The following is a 16,962-nucleotide window of genomic DNA, read 5'->3' on the forward strand; positions in this document are numbered from 1 at the left end:
CTTAACATTGAACTTGCGTTATATTGAACTCCACATAAACAAATCTGAATTATTTGAACATGAACATGAACTATGAACTATGACAGGCCTATTCAACTAGCGGCCCGTGGGCCAAATACGGCCCCTCTTAATTTTTTCTGGCCCGCAAGAGGTTGCATGCAAAAAATAAAGGAGAAACATAGTTGCATGCAAATCAGGTTTCCGTGTGTAGCCGGTGATGCTAGCCAGTAGCAGTACCCCACAATCAGGAACTGGCATCACTTATTCTGACAATGTTTGGCTCAACCGATACGTTGAGTCTAGCTTTTCTCATATGAATGCCATCAGAACAAGGGCACGCTGCTCCATGACCTATGAGAAGCTGCATGAGTGTCTCAGGATGATTCAAACTAGGCAAAAAAGGCAGTGCAATCTTTCTCACTGACTCACTGGCTCAAAATGTCTCATATGTACAGTAGTTCTGTTTTGTGATGATTCAAACAACATTGTTGAATTCTAAATACGTGTCCAAAATATGTGAGAACAAAATATTTTCTAATGATACGATTAAAAGTGAAGGAAGGAATGCGTCTGACAAGTTTATTCCATGTAGTAGTACTATATATATTAAGTTAACACTACTTTAAGTACGATTTATTAGCAGCGATTCATTGACATCGTTCTACTCTGTTTGGCCCATGAACCCCCAGTGGTTTTCCTTTTCGGCCCACTTGTTAAGGAGGTTGAATAGCCCTGAACTATGAACTATGAACTATGAACTAACATGAACTAACACAAACACGTAATAATGCTCTGAGGAACCTTTGAAACATATGTAAAAAAATAAAACAAGTTAGACCTTTCTTTTAAACATAAGGCCCCTGTTCTTAACAAAGTCTCTTATATTTTGAGGAGTTCTGTCGCTCAAAACAGGGTGCTCAGAAACCTTACACCGCTCACACTCTAACTTAGTTGCCAAGTGTCCCTTTGAAATGTGTGTCTTAAAATGTTTCATGACAGCACCAACTTTAGTCTTGCTCCATGGCCTTTTCACACATCTTCTTGATTTGAATTCTGTCAATGAAAAAAAAAAAGTTAAGATAGTGAAGACAAGAACTGTTATAAGTTTAGTTTTGAGCTATAGGTAAATTATGTTATATACAAAAGTCACATATAGTAGCATTCGTTGAAAATTCTAGGCAAACTGCTAGGGCTGCCCCCTAATAGTTGAACTTTAATCGATGTTTTCATTGGTCCGTTGGTCGTAGGATTAAAAAAACAAAACAAAGCTTTTAATTTGAAATGACGGACACAGGAAGTGCCACTACTCGTCACTTGTAAACCTCAGTGTGAAACACACCTGGTCCCTGTGGTTATTAGACAGTTAATTATTATGAAGGGCTGGAAATATAGTGTGGATTATTTCAGAGGATAAAGGACCCATAGAAGGTGACATCATGCAACTCTGCAGGTAAACATGTCAACATCTGAAACACGCAAGTAATGTTAGCCTAGCATTAGCATGACGATAGCGTCTTTTTCCGACTCTGGTAAAGACAAATCTAAAGTGATTAAAATGATATATAGTTATAAAGGTAAGAAGTTAGGCCATACTTGACTTTTACACCATTAAACTAGTTGGAAACATCAGGCTACATGATCATTTATAACAGCAGGCTAGTTAAAACAATATGATATTAGCAAAAAATATATAATTAAATTAATATCAGAAAAGTATGACGATAAGTCGACTAATGACCTTAACTGGTCAACCAGGAAAATCTTTGGTCATTGACAGGCCTAAAAACTATAAATGTCACATTTGTCTGGCTGCCAGATTTCTGCATACCTTTTAGGCCAAAGATATACTTGCTTCTAACAACAGTGATGTGTACATAAGATGATGACACCATGTACTAAATTGAACTGTACTTAGTATTCTGTCAATATTTAATTATTTATTAATGTGTGCTGATTAAGCATATAAAAAATAAAGGAATGAATGGATTTAGTTTTACCTTTGGAGCTGGATGCCACACTCTGGGTCGCACACAGTTTCTTTCCCCCTGGAGAAGCAAGAAATTATTTTGTTAGAATAGCTAGTACAATATCCAAAGCACCTATGGAGAAGTTTACTTTTCACACAAAAAAAAATACAATTTGCTGAACTTCTTGAACAGCTTGAACTTCAGAATTCAATGTTAAGGATTTTTTTCACGGTCGGGCAAATTGGTCAGAAATCTACTTGCCTGAAGTTTGGATTTACTTGCCCTATGCAACCGTTTTAATGTGAAGTGCCATTTTAAAATGTCCTTGCTAGTCAGTGTGCCGTAACAATTGTTGTAAATATGAACTTTATAATGACACAATATCAAAATGTATATCTCTAAGAACTGTACATTTACTTACAAATTCAGTGTGTTCACTAAACCTGATTTCTGGAACACCCAGACCATTACTACCATTTAAGACAAAAACAAAAACCTTACCTTTGTAACTCTTGGCCTCACCCTGGGTCAATTCCATACTTTTTCTTTTCCCTAAAATAAATATATAAAAAGAAGGTTCAGATTTAAGAAGTTCAGAAGTTATAACAGCTTTGCATTTTGTCTGCTTTCTCCCCGTCAGAACACATGCAGCACAGTAGTACTGCCTACAATATAGCAAATTATGACTTTCCCGCACATTACCTGAGGAGCTGGTGGGCTCTTCAGGCATCTTCATTTCTTGATTTTCTGGTGAAATGAATACAAAAATGGCCTTCAGCATCAATTGACGTTAAGTGATCAATGCACTACTTTGGTAGTCGCAATAGTGATTAGATGTGTCTGGTCTAAGTTTTATGAGTATGTTCTTGTTTCCTGTATGTGTACATAATTATAGTACACGACTACCTTTAAATGCGGCTCCATGGACTTGACCCTGATGGCCACATTTAGCTCATTGTTAGGTCAATTTATTGTGCCATATGCATGAAGTCAGACAAAATTATCATAAAATGAAATGTGAAAAGCACGCATGCATAAGGGTCCCAGAGGTTAAAACACTAAAGTTAAAGTCAACTTTAAAATGAATATTATTATTAAATGATTTGAAATAGTTTTTTGAAAGCAATAGTGTTTGTTGTGAATTTCTGTTTCGGAAAAGAGCTGTCCCTTGCATACCTTATGGTTTACCAGGCCATTTTAAGTTGGGGAGAAGTTGAACAAACATAAACCCATGATAACTTCAGTGTTAAAGCAAAGGGAACTTAAACATGGTTCTTAATCCACAAAATACCACAAATGTACACTGGAAGATATTCAAGACATACCTCCGTCGTCGCCTCCGCCGCCTCTGTCATCACCTCCGTCGTCACCTCCGTCGTCAACTTCGCAGCCTCCGCCGCCTCCGTCGTCACCTCCGCAGCCTCCGTCGTCACCTCCGCAGCCTCCGTCGTCACCTTCGCAGCCTCCGTCGTCACCTTCGCAGCCTCCGTCGTCACCTTCGCAGCCTCCGTCGTCACCTTCGCAGCCTCCGTCGTCACCTTCGCAGCCTCCGTCGTCGTCGCCTTCGTCGTCTCCATCGCCTTCATCATCTCGATCTTCCAGCTCTGGGTCCAATTCAGCTAAAGAAAAGCACGATTGATGCAAAAATAAAAATCATTGTTGTTTCAAGTTTGTACACCTCACATTAAGAGTGTTGATACCACCACTTACCTTCAACCTCAATCTCGTCAAGAGACATTCCCTGGAATTTTGCAAGAGTTCCTTTTTCCATTGCAAGTAGAAGCTTTGTGATTTTTGCCATTTCTATAGTTGCCTCCGGAAGACGATAAAAGTCTCTGTGGACCAGAATGTCGTGGCCCAAGAAATTGGGAGTTGGTCCAGCTCATTATTTTTGAGATTGAGAATTTGGGACAATGTTGCAATGTGCTTGCGAAGTTGCGTAGACCTCAGATTATCAGGATTCTTTGCACCACACGCGTGTGCAAAAATTCGTATGCAGTCCTGTCCCCTGTAGTAGCTCGTGGGTGGGCACTGTGGACGTCCAAAGAGGAAGGGGTTATCCTTATGGACGTTACATGCGTCTCTTTTGTGTGATAGAAGTGTTGTTGCACTGACAACTTCCGGGTTTAATAGAACAGCAACTTTCCTCCCTCTTTTGCCCATAATTTCAACCCTGCTGAAGTGCTGGGCTAGCTTTTGTTCAAACGGTGACAAGCTAGCAGCTATGTCACTATGGAGCTCAGTCTGGTCTCTTTTTTTGAAGGACTCAAGTGTCATTTTTGAGACTTCTCCTGCACGGCGTCTATTAAAGACGATTATCTGAGTGAGTGTCACCCTAGCAAGTTCAGCATACGCCTGTGGAGAATCATGGTCTTTTAGGTTTTCAATGGCGTCTGCTGATTTGTCCTCCAGGTACTTGTGCAAGAGCTGCACATCCTCTGTGAATGGTATGGTGGATGGTTTGTTAAATTTTGCCTTGCTCAAAGTAGCCAGTGCAGTGTGGGAGACCTGTGTTGCCCACTGTTTTGTGCAGAGTTGTGTGAATCGTTCTGCTGCTTTAATCAAATCTTCATCCTCTGCTGCGATGGCCCTGCAGAGAATAATGTCACCGATCTTCTTGAGCGAGTGTCCCAATTTCAGGGCAAGGCTTGGTGTGCAATAGGAGTGTTTCTCTTCATCATATCCTGCAACTGCTCTGACAGCTCCAATGATCTTGTAAAAATGATTTGGCTTTACAGCTTCTTCAAAGCTAAATATAGAATATTTCTTTCTTAAGGTCAACAACAGTCTGCCCATTTCTCGGACCTTGGCTCTGATATACTCAAACTTTGTTGAATCACTCCCATGCTTGTTGAAGAGAGACTGGCCCAGTTGCAGAATGAGGAAGTCATTTCGTACAACAGATGCAATCTCATCTTGCCTCATATTTCTAAGGATTTTCCACAGTCCAGCGCAAATTGCTTGGCAGAATGTTGTCTCCGAGATATCAGCCACAACTAAGACTCTATTCTTCCCAACAGCCTCACTCTCGGAGACCGTCTTTGATGGGCATCTACGCAAGTGGCGCCACAGCTCCTTACGAATGAACATGCCCTTACAATATGCACAGTGCACATGCGTTTGGGTTGTCACAGAGATTTTTGATCGTGATGGTCTTCTTCTTAATTTCAGTTGTCCTTCATGATTCCTCAAAACTTCCTGGTTGTGTTCGTAATTACCTCTGTTCCGCAACTTCTCAAGTAGTCTTTTTCTCTCTTTTGATTTCTTAGGAAACGAGAATGCTTCAGCAATATCAAGCTCTCCTTTTTCATGTTTTTTAAGATGACAGGATATTTTAGATTGAGGTGTTTTGCAAACATAGCAGTAATTTCTTTGAGTGCAAGGAGAGACTTCTGGCACGACTGCAGCCTCATTAGAAGAAGCCTCTTTTGTACTTGATAGAAGAGTCTGGGTATTGCTTGTTGTAGGATCATCATCACAACAGGGTTCACTATCAGGTATGTGGTCACCATCAATGTCGAATTTTACAGATTTGGAAGAATCCTTGTCTTCCTGTTCCATGCAGGACATAGGTTGTGGCACTCTCTGTCCTTTCCTGAGAATAAAGTGATTTAACTGGTCCACCCTTGCGATGTGGTAGGTTTACCCACTGTGGATCCTCACTATCACTATTTCCATCACAACTTGATTCAGTGTCAATGTGAAAGAGATCACCGGAGGAAGTGCCGTGACTACTTGCAGAGTCGGAAACATGCTCATCAACATCCTATGCAGCAAAAAAAAGAAGAAGCTTTGTTTAAAATAAACCCCCAAAATGTATTACTGTATAAATCACAATCCAACACGAAACATTTTAAAGTCAAATTTAAAATGGAATAGAAGACAATGAACATACCTGCAACGGATTCATCTTGATAAAGCAGGATTTGTGCCACGACCTTGAACACACTAAAAGCACATTTAAATGAAAAGTTAGCAAGTCTGGCTTTTATTTTAGTTTAACATAACTGCACCAAAGACAACAACAACAACTGTGTTGGTGTGATGTAAATACGAACATTTGCATGTGTAACCAAGCCATCTTAGAGCGGAGACAGGTCCATTGCAAGCTTCACAATGGTCCAAAGCGTTGACAAATGCGCTGGTAAGTATATGGTGGCACTGAGGAAGCAATAATGTATATCAGTAAAAATAAAATTGAGAAAATTTGTAAATATGCAATGTAAACATTTACCCACAGGCTGCACTGGATCAAGTATGATATGGATTTGCTCATACCCCACGTGTTAAACTTGACGTTAAATCTTCAAAATTGTATGCATTAATTTTTTTTTCATGATATGAAAGTAGATAGGGATGCTCCGATTGCAAGCAATCCGATCGGGCGATATGGAGCCTAAATTTGTGATAAATGCTTTTAGATCCGCTGATCACACAAGCCGATTGATCAAGCCATTCCGCCAATCGATGACATATGACGTGCATGTTAAAACTAGGGCTATTAAAGTTAACACGATAATGCATTAACGACCAAGAGACACAGCATTCACACAAGAGGAAAAAACAGCACAGATGTCGCTGTCTCCCCTTGCGTGATGCGAATACAGTGTTTTACGCCAATGCTTCAGCAAAGCATCTTTCACTCCCAGTCAGCCCCTCCCCCCTCCACTGTAAGCACGCAAACACATGCACACTGGTGTATGGTGGACCCTGCCCTAATAACAATGCTATACACATACAGTGATGTTGATAGGTTTTCAATGTAGTGAGTCCCCGGGACCCACAGGTGGCGAGTTGGGTGGGTCCCTGAGAAATTCAATGGGTCCCGACTCCCCAGTTTAAAAAATGTGTTTCTTTTTTATTATTATTCTATTTCTTAAATTAAATTAATAGTGTTAAACTCCTTGATGGTGGTATGATATGGTTAGAGCTCGAGTACTCAACCGTTCATGTTTAACACTAGAAACGCCGGGCCATTTTTACTTACTCCTAGCGCCGCAAGAGGGGTCAAATGACCCCTAAGTCATTTTAATGAGAGGCTGTGCATTTGCACATAATGATCACTAGGTGGCGCCAATGAGCTATTACCGCGCGAGCGCCACATTTGTGTGTGTGTGTGTGTGTGTGTCACAAGCCTAGTCCTCACGATTTTGTCATAAATGTACATATATTCAATCAGAAGGATTGCAAAAAAATCCTGTTTGATTTGCTCATTCGACACGAATGAGCACAGCATCGAGCAGTGGAAACGTGGGTTTATTTACTATGAAGTTCGTATTTTTAAAGGCCCACTATGCAACTTTTTTAGCCAAAATTACATTAAGTATGCAGGTTGAAAGTTATGCTGATGGTTCTGCATCCATTTCTGGGTCGATTGGTGGGTGTGTCATTTACCCATGTCGCCTCTCCAGTGAAAAAGCGCATATGCAACTTGCTCTGTTCGGACCGACACAATCCGGATGTGACGCAACGGAAGTATCCTCGAAAATGTAGTCAGATTGTAGTTTCGAAAATGCTTTACGGCACAGACACACACCCAAACATGGCACCGGCTAGATATAAACAGCCAGTTGCGAGGCAATTGTTGCATTCATCATGGATCAATCGACTAATGGTACGGCCACACCAACCGCGTTACTCGCGTTGGATAACGCTAACGCGCCTAACCTGACGCTTGATCATTGTGTGTCACAAAAATGGTTCAACGCGCCCAACGCGCATGTGGCTGCGCTAGAGTCCGAGGTAGGAAACCCAAACGCCGCCGTGTTTGGGTGCATGATAGAGTTTAGATCGGGTTAGATTAAATAATCTCGGATATAAATAACGATCTCATCTCATCGTCATCTGTTTATCCGGGGTCGGGTCGCGGGGGAAGCAGCTCAAGCAGGGGGCTCCAGACTTCCCTTTCCCGGGCCACATTGACCAGCTCTGACGGGGGGATCCCGAGGCATTCCTAGGCCAGTGTTGAGATATAATCTATCCACCTAGTCCAGGGTCTTCCCCGAGGTCTCCACCTAGTCCAGGGTCTTCCCCGAGGTCTCCTCCCCACTGGACGTGCCTGAAACACCTCCCAATGGAGGAAGAGTGAACGCTCCGTTCACTTGCATGGACAGAGTCTCGTAACGACGGTGCGGTAAAGCGAACGCAATACCGCCCCCGCTGCTCCGATTCTCCGGCCAATCTCACGCTCCATAGTACCCTCACTCGCGAACAAGACCCCGAGGTACTTGAACTCCTTCACTTGGGCTAAAGACTCATAAATAACGATAATCGGGTTAAATAACTTCACATGGTGTGTCTGGTGTGTTTCCAGCATTCGTAGTGTTGATCAGCAGAGAAATAGTCTAGCAACCAGAGACGCTCTCCATGCAAGTGAACGGAGCGTTCACTCTTCGTCATAACTATCGAACCAAACATCCTTCACATTTACCGAGCGAACATTATGAAAGTAAAATGCACATTTCTCGCTAAAAATGTTTCCATAAACGCATTTAATGGCGTAACTATGTTACTATTTCCACCCAGAATAAAGAAAGATGTCGGCCGTATCCTTCTGTGCAAGGGTCACTACTCTCTGTCAGTGACGTCGGGTCAAGCTCCACGCTGATTGGCTATCGTCGCTAAGCGTCACGCGTTGAAAGTTCTGAACTCCGGGCGTTGGTGCTTTACGGCACAGACCCCGAAACAGGGAACCGGCTCGATATAAACACAAACAACTAAGGGATTGTTATATTCATCATAGATCAGCCGACTAAAAAGAGACAGAGAAACCCAATGTCGGAGGAACAGAAGAAGAGAAAAGGGAGACTGACCGACAGAGAGGCCAGACACGAGTAAACTTTGGGCAAGCTTTTCAGGAATAGCGTGAACTGAAAGAAAAAGAAGACTGCAAAACAGACGCCGACTCGGCCGTGTTGCTTTTGAAATTGAAAGTACCCTTGGGTGAACTTTGTCTTCGTGGTATTCTTGATGTTGATAGTCTCTATACAAATGTGTTTGCTCAACCATTTTGTTGTGAGCCCTGTAAAAATTGTTTTCTCGACCGTTTTGTTGTGAGCCCTGTATGTTTCTAGCTTGCTTGGTTGCAACCATATAAACACCTTTGTTTCCATGGGTGTTTTGCTGTTCGTCCGTCTCGTCCCCCAGATACAGACTGAATCCCCGAATCCAGGTTCTTGTTTATTTAGATTATTATGTTGGCCAAACCTCTTACACTGATTGTTCTGTTCAACCTAAGATATAACAATTATAATCTAGGATATAAATTCTCCCCGTCAACTATAAAAAAGGATGGATTTATGTTTATTGCAATACAAATACACCATTTTAAAAATGTATAACCTTGCCTACACTTTATGAACATCTACTTCGGACATGGCTCCACGCATTCGCCGGCTTCTTTGAAAACAAACGCACATGGCTCGCGTAGAAGTGCATGGGGAAGGGTCGTCAACGAGTTGTTACGACAGTGTTGTGAAATATCTACTACGAAGCTGTAGGGGGCGCTGTGTAGAGAAATGTGCCTGCCAAAATCAAGAAAACAGCCAAGGAATGCCCGAAGTTGCATAGTGGGCCTTTAATTGTTGAAATGAAATCAGCGGTGAAGAGCTAGTTGTTTTGGTAGCGGCTAAATTAGCATGTCGCGATACCTTGTACAGGGGATCACATCTGCGCCGAGTACATGCGCAGCGGGTTGAAACAGCGCTTGTCCGGTCTGCTCACAAGAAGGTTTCTTTGGCCAGTTACTGTGATTAAACACGAGTTGTTTAATGTTCACAATGTATCGTTTTTCATGGGGAAAATGAGATGCGTCCCCGGGACGCATGGATAGTGAGTTTAGTGCGTCCTTTCAGATTTTAATGCGTCAGGGACGCAGGACGCGTACCTAGCAACATCACTGCACATACACTGTAGGCTATATTTATAATTGAATAACTTGATCGGAGCATCCCTAAAAGTAAATGTTCATACCTACAGAATAAGTCATCACTTGTAAAAAATTGGGTTGATACTTTTCAACCTATGGCTTATTAAACATAGTAGAAACACAAATCCTCATCCTCCAATTTTTCAGTTTCTAAGCTATGCAGCTGCAAGGAGGCATTCAAGAAGGGAATTCATGAAAAACGGGGTCCTCATAATTACACTTACAGTGTCGTCTTTGGATGTTGCGGGAGTTGAACTAACCGCTGCCATCATATCAACCCCATCACAGATGTCCTGTGAATGAGTCAATGAATGAAACAGAGTTGACATTTGAACATGAACCAATTCATTTTCATTTCACAAACATTGTGTCACAACACCAGCAATGTGTATGGCAGAAATGTTAGTTACTAGTCAGCAGAAAGAAGGAAGGCAGGAGTAATGAGCCCAAACTATTTGATATTCTATGACTTTTTCAGGTTTCCTATAACCGTAGTGGTTTCCTATGACCATGGGAATCCTTAACATAACACATAACCAACTTGTGAAACCTATTGTGTGAAGAAATGCAGAATTGAATTCATGAAAAACGGGGTCCTCATAATTCAGGTCTGAGAAGTGCCCATCCGACACACAAATCTCAGTTTGAATGTTTAACAGGTTTGCTTCTGTCCTTACAACACACTGTCCCTATAATCCTGTCAGGACAGTGTGTGTGTGTGTGTGGACTCTTGAGCACCATCATAACTTCAAACTTACCAGTATTATGAAAAACTGGGTCCTCATAATTCAGGTCTGAGAAGTGCCCATCCGACACACAAATCTCAGTTTGAATGTTTAACAGGTTTGCTTCTGTCCTTACAACACACTGTGTCCCTATAATCCTGTCAGGACAGTGTGTGTGTGTGTGTGTGTGTGTGTGTGGACTCTTGAGCACCATCATAACATCAAACTAAACAGTATTATGCCTGGATTAGGGATGCACCGATCCAACTTTTTCAGTTCCGATGCCGATACCGATGCTGGGGCCTTGCGTATCGGTCGATACCGATATCGATCCGATATCAGTCAGCACGTTTACATCATCATAATAGTAATAGTAATAGTACAATAGTAATAATACATAATAATAGTCATAATCGGGTAACTAAACAAATAAGATCTCAAAAGGATTTGTAAAATGCATGTAAACACCTTTATCCAATCTACTTCGCACAAAAATCGGCACGTGAACGGACAAGCTAAATCGAATAATAAATAAATAATAAAAACGAGAAACGGCGATTTATTAAAAGGTGGCGAAGAAGATGGAGGAAGCCGGTTAATGTAGCCCCCATTTATAAGAAGCGTATCCCTGGCCGCGGGAGCACGCATGGCATGCATTCATTAAAGGTGGAAGCACACAGACGCTACGCTTCGACTTCACCCAATGCTGAATTAAAGTACATGTTTTCCTAAACGTGGGTCATCAATGAGGTTGTTAAGTAGTAACTTAGGGCACATCTGTCAAAATAAACGTTTATTTCTTCCGACGTCTTTATGATCTTTATTCATTCATTGCGCCGCGGCCGAACTGACGTTATTGATATTATGAATCTAAGACCGCGTCGGGTTCTCCGACTCTCGGGTATCCTACATCCACAACAAGTAAAGACTCGTAGTGTGGTTTATCTTGACCATGGGGGAGAATGAATTGGGGAATGCCGTATACGGACGGGCGGCGGAGGGGCTGCTCCGGTGGGAGAAAGATGTTTTCAGCAGACAGCTGTCAACTCACTTCGGGTCGGCGATTTATTTAAAAAGCTGGCGCAGAAGATGGAGGAAGCCGATGTCGTGGCAATGTAGTTACCCCCTATAATAAGTGTATAATCATCAACATGCATTCAGTACAAACTACGCTTCGATTTCACCCAATGCTGAATTAAAAGTACATGTTTTTCTAAATGTTGCTCATCAACGAGGTTGTAAATTAGTAACTACGATCTTTATTCCTTCATTGCGCCGCGGCCGAACTGACGGGGTATTCTCTGATATTATGAAACGCGACATGGAGGAGAAAGCAATGTTTTCAGTAGACAGCTGTCAGTTCACTTCGGGTCCATATCATTTCTCCGACGCTCCATTGTGCCGACCTCTCGGTCGTATGCCGACTTCTCCGCCAGCAGAGCCAGCTCCTCGGGCTGGACTCCGCATACGACCGAGGCAACGCTCGCTTTACACGCATTGCAAACAGCCTTGGAGCTAGTTGGTGTGGTGAGGCTGAAATATCTCCAAATCACAGACCCCTTCCTGCGACCCATGCTGTCTGTCGCAGCAACTCCACTCAATGCTCGCGCGTTGCGGCATGCATGACGTAGCCCGTGTCGCGTAATATGTTTTAAAATATTACTTAAAAAGGCACGGATCGGTCTTACGGATCGGTTTGCTTTTACAGATACCCAATCCAGCTAAAATGTTGATATCGGGGCCGATATCCGATCCTAATATCGGAGCATCCCTAGCCTGGATGTAAAATCATATTACAGGAATACTGTCAACTTACAGTGTCGTCTTTGGATGTTGCGGGAGTTGAACTAACCGCTGCCATCATATCAACCCCATCACAGATGTCCTGTGAATGAGTCAATGACAGAAACAGAGTTGACATTTGAACATGAACCAATTTTCATTTCACAAACATTGTGTCACGACACCAGCCATGTGTATGGCAGAAATGTTAGTTAATAGTCAGCAGAAAGAAGGAAGACAGGAGTAATGAGCCCAAACTATTTGATATTCTATGACTTTTTCAGGTTTCCTATAACCGTTGTGGTTTCCTATGACCATGGGAATCCTTAACGTAACACATAACCAACTTGTGAAACCTATTGTGTGAAGAAATGCAGAATTGAATTCATGAAAAACGGGGTCCTCATAATTCAGGTCTGAGAAGTGCCAATCCGACACACAAATCTCAGTTTGAATGTTTAACAGGTTTGCTTCTGTCCTTACAACACACTGTCCCTATAATCCGGTCAGGACAGTGTGTGTGTGTGTGGACTCTTGAGCACCATCATAACTTCAAACTTACCAGTATTATGCCTGGATGTAAAATCATATTACAGGAATACTGTCAACTTAGTGTCGTCTTTGGATGTTGCGGGAGTTGAACTAACCGTTGCCATCATATCAACCCCATCACAGACGTCCTGTGAATGAGTCAATGACAGAAACAGAGTTGACATTTGAACATGAACCAATTCATTTTCATTTCACAAACATTGTGTCACGACACCAACCATGTGTATGGCAGAAATGTTAGTTAATAGTCAGCAGAAAGAAGGAAGACAGGAGTAATGAGCCTGTCATATAGACTTTGAAGGACCAGAACCATTTATAACGTATTGAAGGTGATACAGCAAGTGACTGTGGTGGTGCAAATCACAACTTGCCTTTTCTGAGACTGGCTCACTTTTCGTCAAGTTTGGGTCAGATGGTTCTTCACAGGGTGCCTGAAATAGTACAGAGGAAATTTACTAGTCACTTGTCTGGCAGCGTTTTCACTTAGTAGTCATTAAGAAAAAGAAGATGGGAGTAATGAGTCATGTAGCATAAAATGTGTAGGTCTACAACCAATTTCTACAATCTCAACGTTTTCACAGTTATGCAGATGTACACATGTACACATTCTCATGAATGATTAATTTAAGTGCACACTGTCCTTTATAAACTAAATAAAGAAATAAAACAACATCTACAATGACCCAGCTGACCTTCTACCTCACCTAATGCTGTGAACCGGTTCAAATATTTGTTAATTAAGCAATATCACACTCGTGCTCTTGCTCTTTGCCTGTGGCCTCATCTCTACAACCAAATCGCAGCTGGGCTGATATTCAGGACAATAACAGGTCCACTAATGCCATTTATTGGTTAACAGTAATAAAAATAACATACTATGATTTGTTAATTTCATAAGAGACCCCGTGGACCTTAACTCACCACTGAGCGCCATGGCCAAGAGTCATGGCCATAGTTAAATGTTATCTCCTCGCCTGGAAAGATTTCCTTGATGGAAAATAGACACAAGTGTGGCCTTCCTTTGACCATTATCCTCTTGACTTTGCAGTTGGGATGTATGTGATCATCGTTCACTAGTCGTCCCAGTGTTCCGTCCTCTTTTGAAGCATCTATGCTGTGAGAAATAGAAATTTTTAGTACAAAAATAAAGGTTTGATTTGGTTATATTTCTCTGTTTTTTGTGCTTCTACTGTGGGTAAGTAGGCGGTAGTCTGCACATAGCCTAGTGTTTTATTTTTGAAAATTGACCGGATGCTTTGTGCCTTTCCTGTGTCTGACTTCCTGCCAGTTAAAAAAGGCTTGTCCATCTGTCATCTAGGAAAGCACACGTTCTTTGATTTTATTTATTTTTTAAAAATAAACAAGAAACACACTGGTTTCAGATGAGAGTGGTTGCTGTCTAAACAGCAAGATTAATAAAGCCTGCCTGGTCGGGAGCAGGCTAGCTGCACAGAACAAATCTCCATAGTACCTTACGTGCCTTCGCTTTCATGAAACTGAAACACAGCTAAATTCATCCAGGATAACCAGAGAATCCCAGCTTAATCCCTTATCTTAGTTTTGTGAAATATCCCACTGGTAGTATTCGTCGGTTAGTTATTGGTGAACAGAGAGCAGAGGGATGACATCAGGAAGTCGCACATTCTATCTGCTCTATTAACATTCATATTATCCAGGAAAACCTAAGCATTTTGGACATGTAAACAGTTTGTAGTGCATAAAGTTGTTGATCAAAGTTTATAATTAAGTTCACTTGTCTGTAATTGCCTATCCCTGTATATCTAATTCAACACTGGGTGTAGGTTGATAGCTTTGAACCACCACTGAAGATAGTATGCAACAGGTCAGATTAATAAGACTTGATTGATAAATTTAATCCAGGGTTTCAGAAATTCAAATATGAAACAACAGACCAATACATAAATTAAATAATCATACAATTTAAATCTCTCTGTAAAGCACCTTTGGTCCAGCTTTGTTGTTATTGAATGTACCCTACAAAAAAAACACAACTTCTCTTTGAACAAGTAAGACGTTGATGAACAAGCAGCAATCTTACCAATAGTGCTTCCCATTCCACATGAACTCAAATGCATATTTGCTGTTTTTGTCATCTGCACTGTCGCTCAGAGACAAAACTCCACGATACTCCACCACAAAACTTTTTGGTTCAATGTAGTCTTGTGTAAGCACACCTCTCCCTGAAGAAAATAAAGAAAACAGCAACATCAGCTCCTGTTAGATAACCAACTTCATTTATGGCTGTATTTTCAAAGAGATATTCAAGGAATAGTTCACTTTAAATGAAATTTCATTCATGCTGATGAGAAGTCTGGTATAGTTTTTTAATCCGTAAAACACTGACTGAAGGGAAGAAAAAAGTTTGCAGTATTTTTCCAAACAGCGACCAGTTGTAAAACGTAATAAAACAACCCCTAATAACCTTTAAATGCTTCCAAACTGCTTGTGCACCTTCATCCAAGTCTCCTGAAGCTGCCACATGCAATGACTTGAAAAAATGTAATTAATGCCATGTTATTAATCTTAATACTCACTGTTGAAGGAGAGATAAAGTCTTGCAAACATGCACCGTCTGAACTGGTGTGTGGGGAACATGCAATGTTTGCTAGGCTTTAGCTCTCCTGTAATGGTGAGGATTTAGATTAATCACATGCCGTAAATTACATTTTTTACTAGAAGATTAAAAAACTACACTTCTCATCGACATGAGGGTGAGTAGATAATGAGAGGAAGACCGACAACAATTAAGTGCTGTGCAATACAAAAATAATTAAACAAAATGCAAACAAATGCAATCCAGAACTTAAATATAAAGATAGATATAATTAAAAGTTATGACAATTACAGTCAGTTCATATAGTATAAGTCATACAATGAAAAGAGTTAGAGGAAGACAATGCTTGTAAAAAATATGGCATGTAGGTGGCAAGTTGGTATACACCAGTGGTGCCCAACCCTACTCCTGGAGGGCTACTGCTCATTTTCTTCTGGCGTTTTAACTACATACGTTTATACATTTTTCTCAAGCACAGATGGAAAAAACAAACCAGATGAATCGATAGACATTCACTGAAGAAATGAATTATTTTATGAGTAAGAAATTAGTATTCAGTTAACTCCAGAAATCAGATAATGATGAGTTTATTTGCGTGCATCTAAACCCCATAGTGAACTACAGCTACTGTAAGGTGACTACACTAGAAACAAACATAAATATACTGGATGAAAAACGTACCTTTATGTGTGTTAATAAATCTTCCTTCCAGGAAAGATTTGTCTTCTCCAATGGTAATGTGGTCAATAGCATCCTGATCAGGAGTTTTTCTCCTCCCTCTCCTTCTCTCTGTCATCTTTGCTGTAAAAATGCCCAGACAATAACATTACATTTCAAACTACCTGTCACATCACATGTAACCTATATTTCATGCCAAATCACGTTAGATATTCTGTCTCAACATTTAACATGGGTTTCACTGAATGACCCGTAAACTGAAAAAACTGGTGTCACGTCTCTTCTTCAGTGTTGGATCCTCTGAGACCAGTGGTGAGCGCGTTACTTTTCACCACATCAAATCGTCGGTAACGGCGTGGAAACAATTAGATTATCCGTCAATGAAAAAATAACGCCCTTAGCAACGCCGTTTTATTTTAACGCCGTTAGTCACATCCAGGGGCGGACTGGGACAAAAAAAATCGGCCCGGGCATTTTGAACCAGACCGGCCCACTAAATTCGATAACACACCTTTTCAGTCTTTTTGGTCTCTCGAATGTCTACACCAACCAGGCTTTTAGCTAGCAGGGCGTCTGCCCTATAGTCTACTAAAAAATAAGAAGAAATGGGACGCCCTACTTTTAGGCAGGACGGCCTAAAGACGCCCTATTTTTCTCACGTTTTACCTGTTAACTTCGCTGAATGTGATCAAAATTCACCGTTTCAGTCGCTTCAGTGCTTAGCGAAGTCTAGAATCATACATATGCCCTGCCAAT

At 41.3% G+C, this 16,962-nt stretch overlaps 1 protein-coding gene and 1 long non-coding RNA gene across 2 annotated transcripts; both read right to left on the bottom strand.

Annotated features, from left to right (window-relative positions):
• Window positions 1-530: 530 nt before the first annotated feature.
• On the bottom strand, window positions 531-6,122 carry LOC115544994 (golgin subfamily A member 6-like protein 2). Its single transcript, XM_030357686.1, has 8 exons — window positions 6,026-6,122; window positions 5,863-5,915; window positions 3,678-5,733; window positions 3,293-3,586; window positions 2,670-2,714; window positions 2,469-2,519; window positions 1,998-2,045; window positions 531-1,053 (listed from the first exon to the last, which is right to left on the bottom strand). The coding sequence occupies exons 3-8, from the start codon at window positions 3,766-3,768 to the stop codon at window positions 833-835; spliced, it is 750 nt and encodes a 249-aa protein (XP_030213546.1). The 5' UTR covers window positions 3,769-5,733; window positions 5,863-5,915; window positions 6,026-6,122; the 3' UTR covers window positions 531-832.
• Window positions 6,123-13,323: 7,201 nt separating this feature from the next.
• Window positions 13,324-16,672, bottom strand: LOC115546135 (uncharacterized). Its single transcript, XR_003977199.1, has 4 exons — window positions 16,210-16,672; window positions 15,013-15,154; window positions 13,875-14,067; window positions 13,324-13,384 (listed from the first exon to the last, which is right to left on the bottom strand). It is a non-coding gene; the product is annotated as an uncharacterized LOC115546135 (long non-coding RNA).
• Between the last annotated feature and the right edge of the window lie 290 nt (window positions 16,673-16,962).

This window comes from Gadus morhua, chromosome 6 (genome assembly GCF_902167405.1).
Source record: "Gadus morhua chromosome 6, gadMor3.0, whole genome shotgun sequence".
Classification (NCBI taxonomy): domain Eukaryota; kingdom Metazoa; phylum Chordata; class Actinopteri; order Gadiformes; family Gadidae; genus Gadus; species Gadus morhua.

Excerpts from the sequence above, each read along its gene's own strand:
- LOC115544994 (XM_030357686.1), bottom strand. The coding sequence starts at position 3,768 with ATGGCAAAAATCACAAAGCTTCTACTTGCAATGGAAAAAGGAACTCTT. Across the intron at positions 2,520-2,669 it reads AGAGCCCACCAGCTCCTCAG|GGAAAAGAAAAAGTATGGAA; the intron begins GTAATGTGCGGG and ends TATTTATTTTAG. Across the intron at positions 1,054-1,997 it reads TGTGGCATCCAGCTCCAAAG|AATTCAAATCAAGAAGATGT; the intron begins GTAAAACTAAAT and ends TTTCATTGACAG.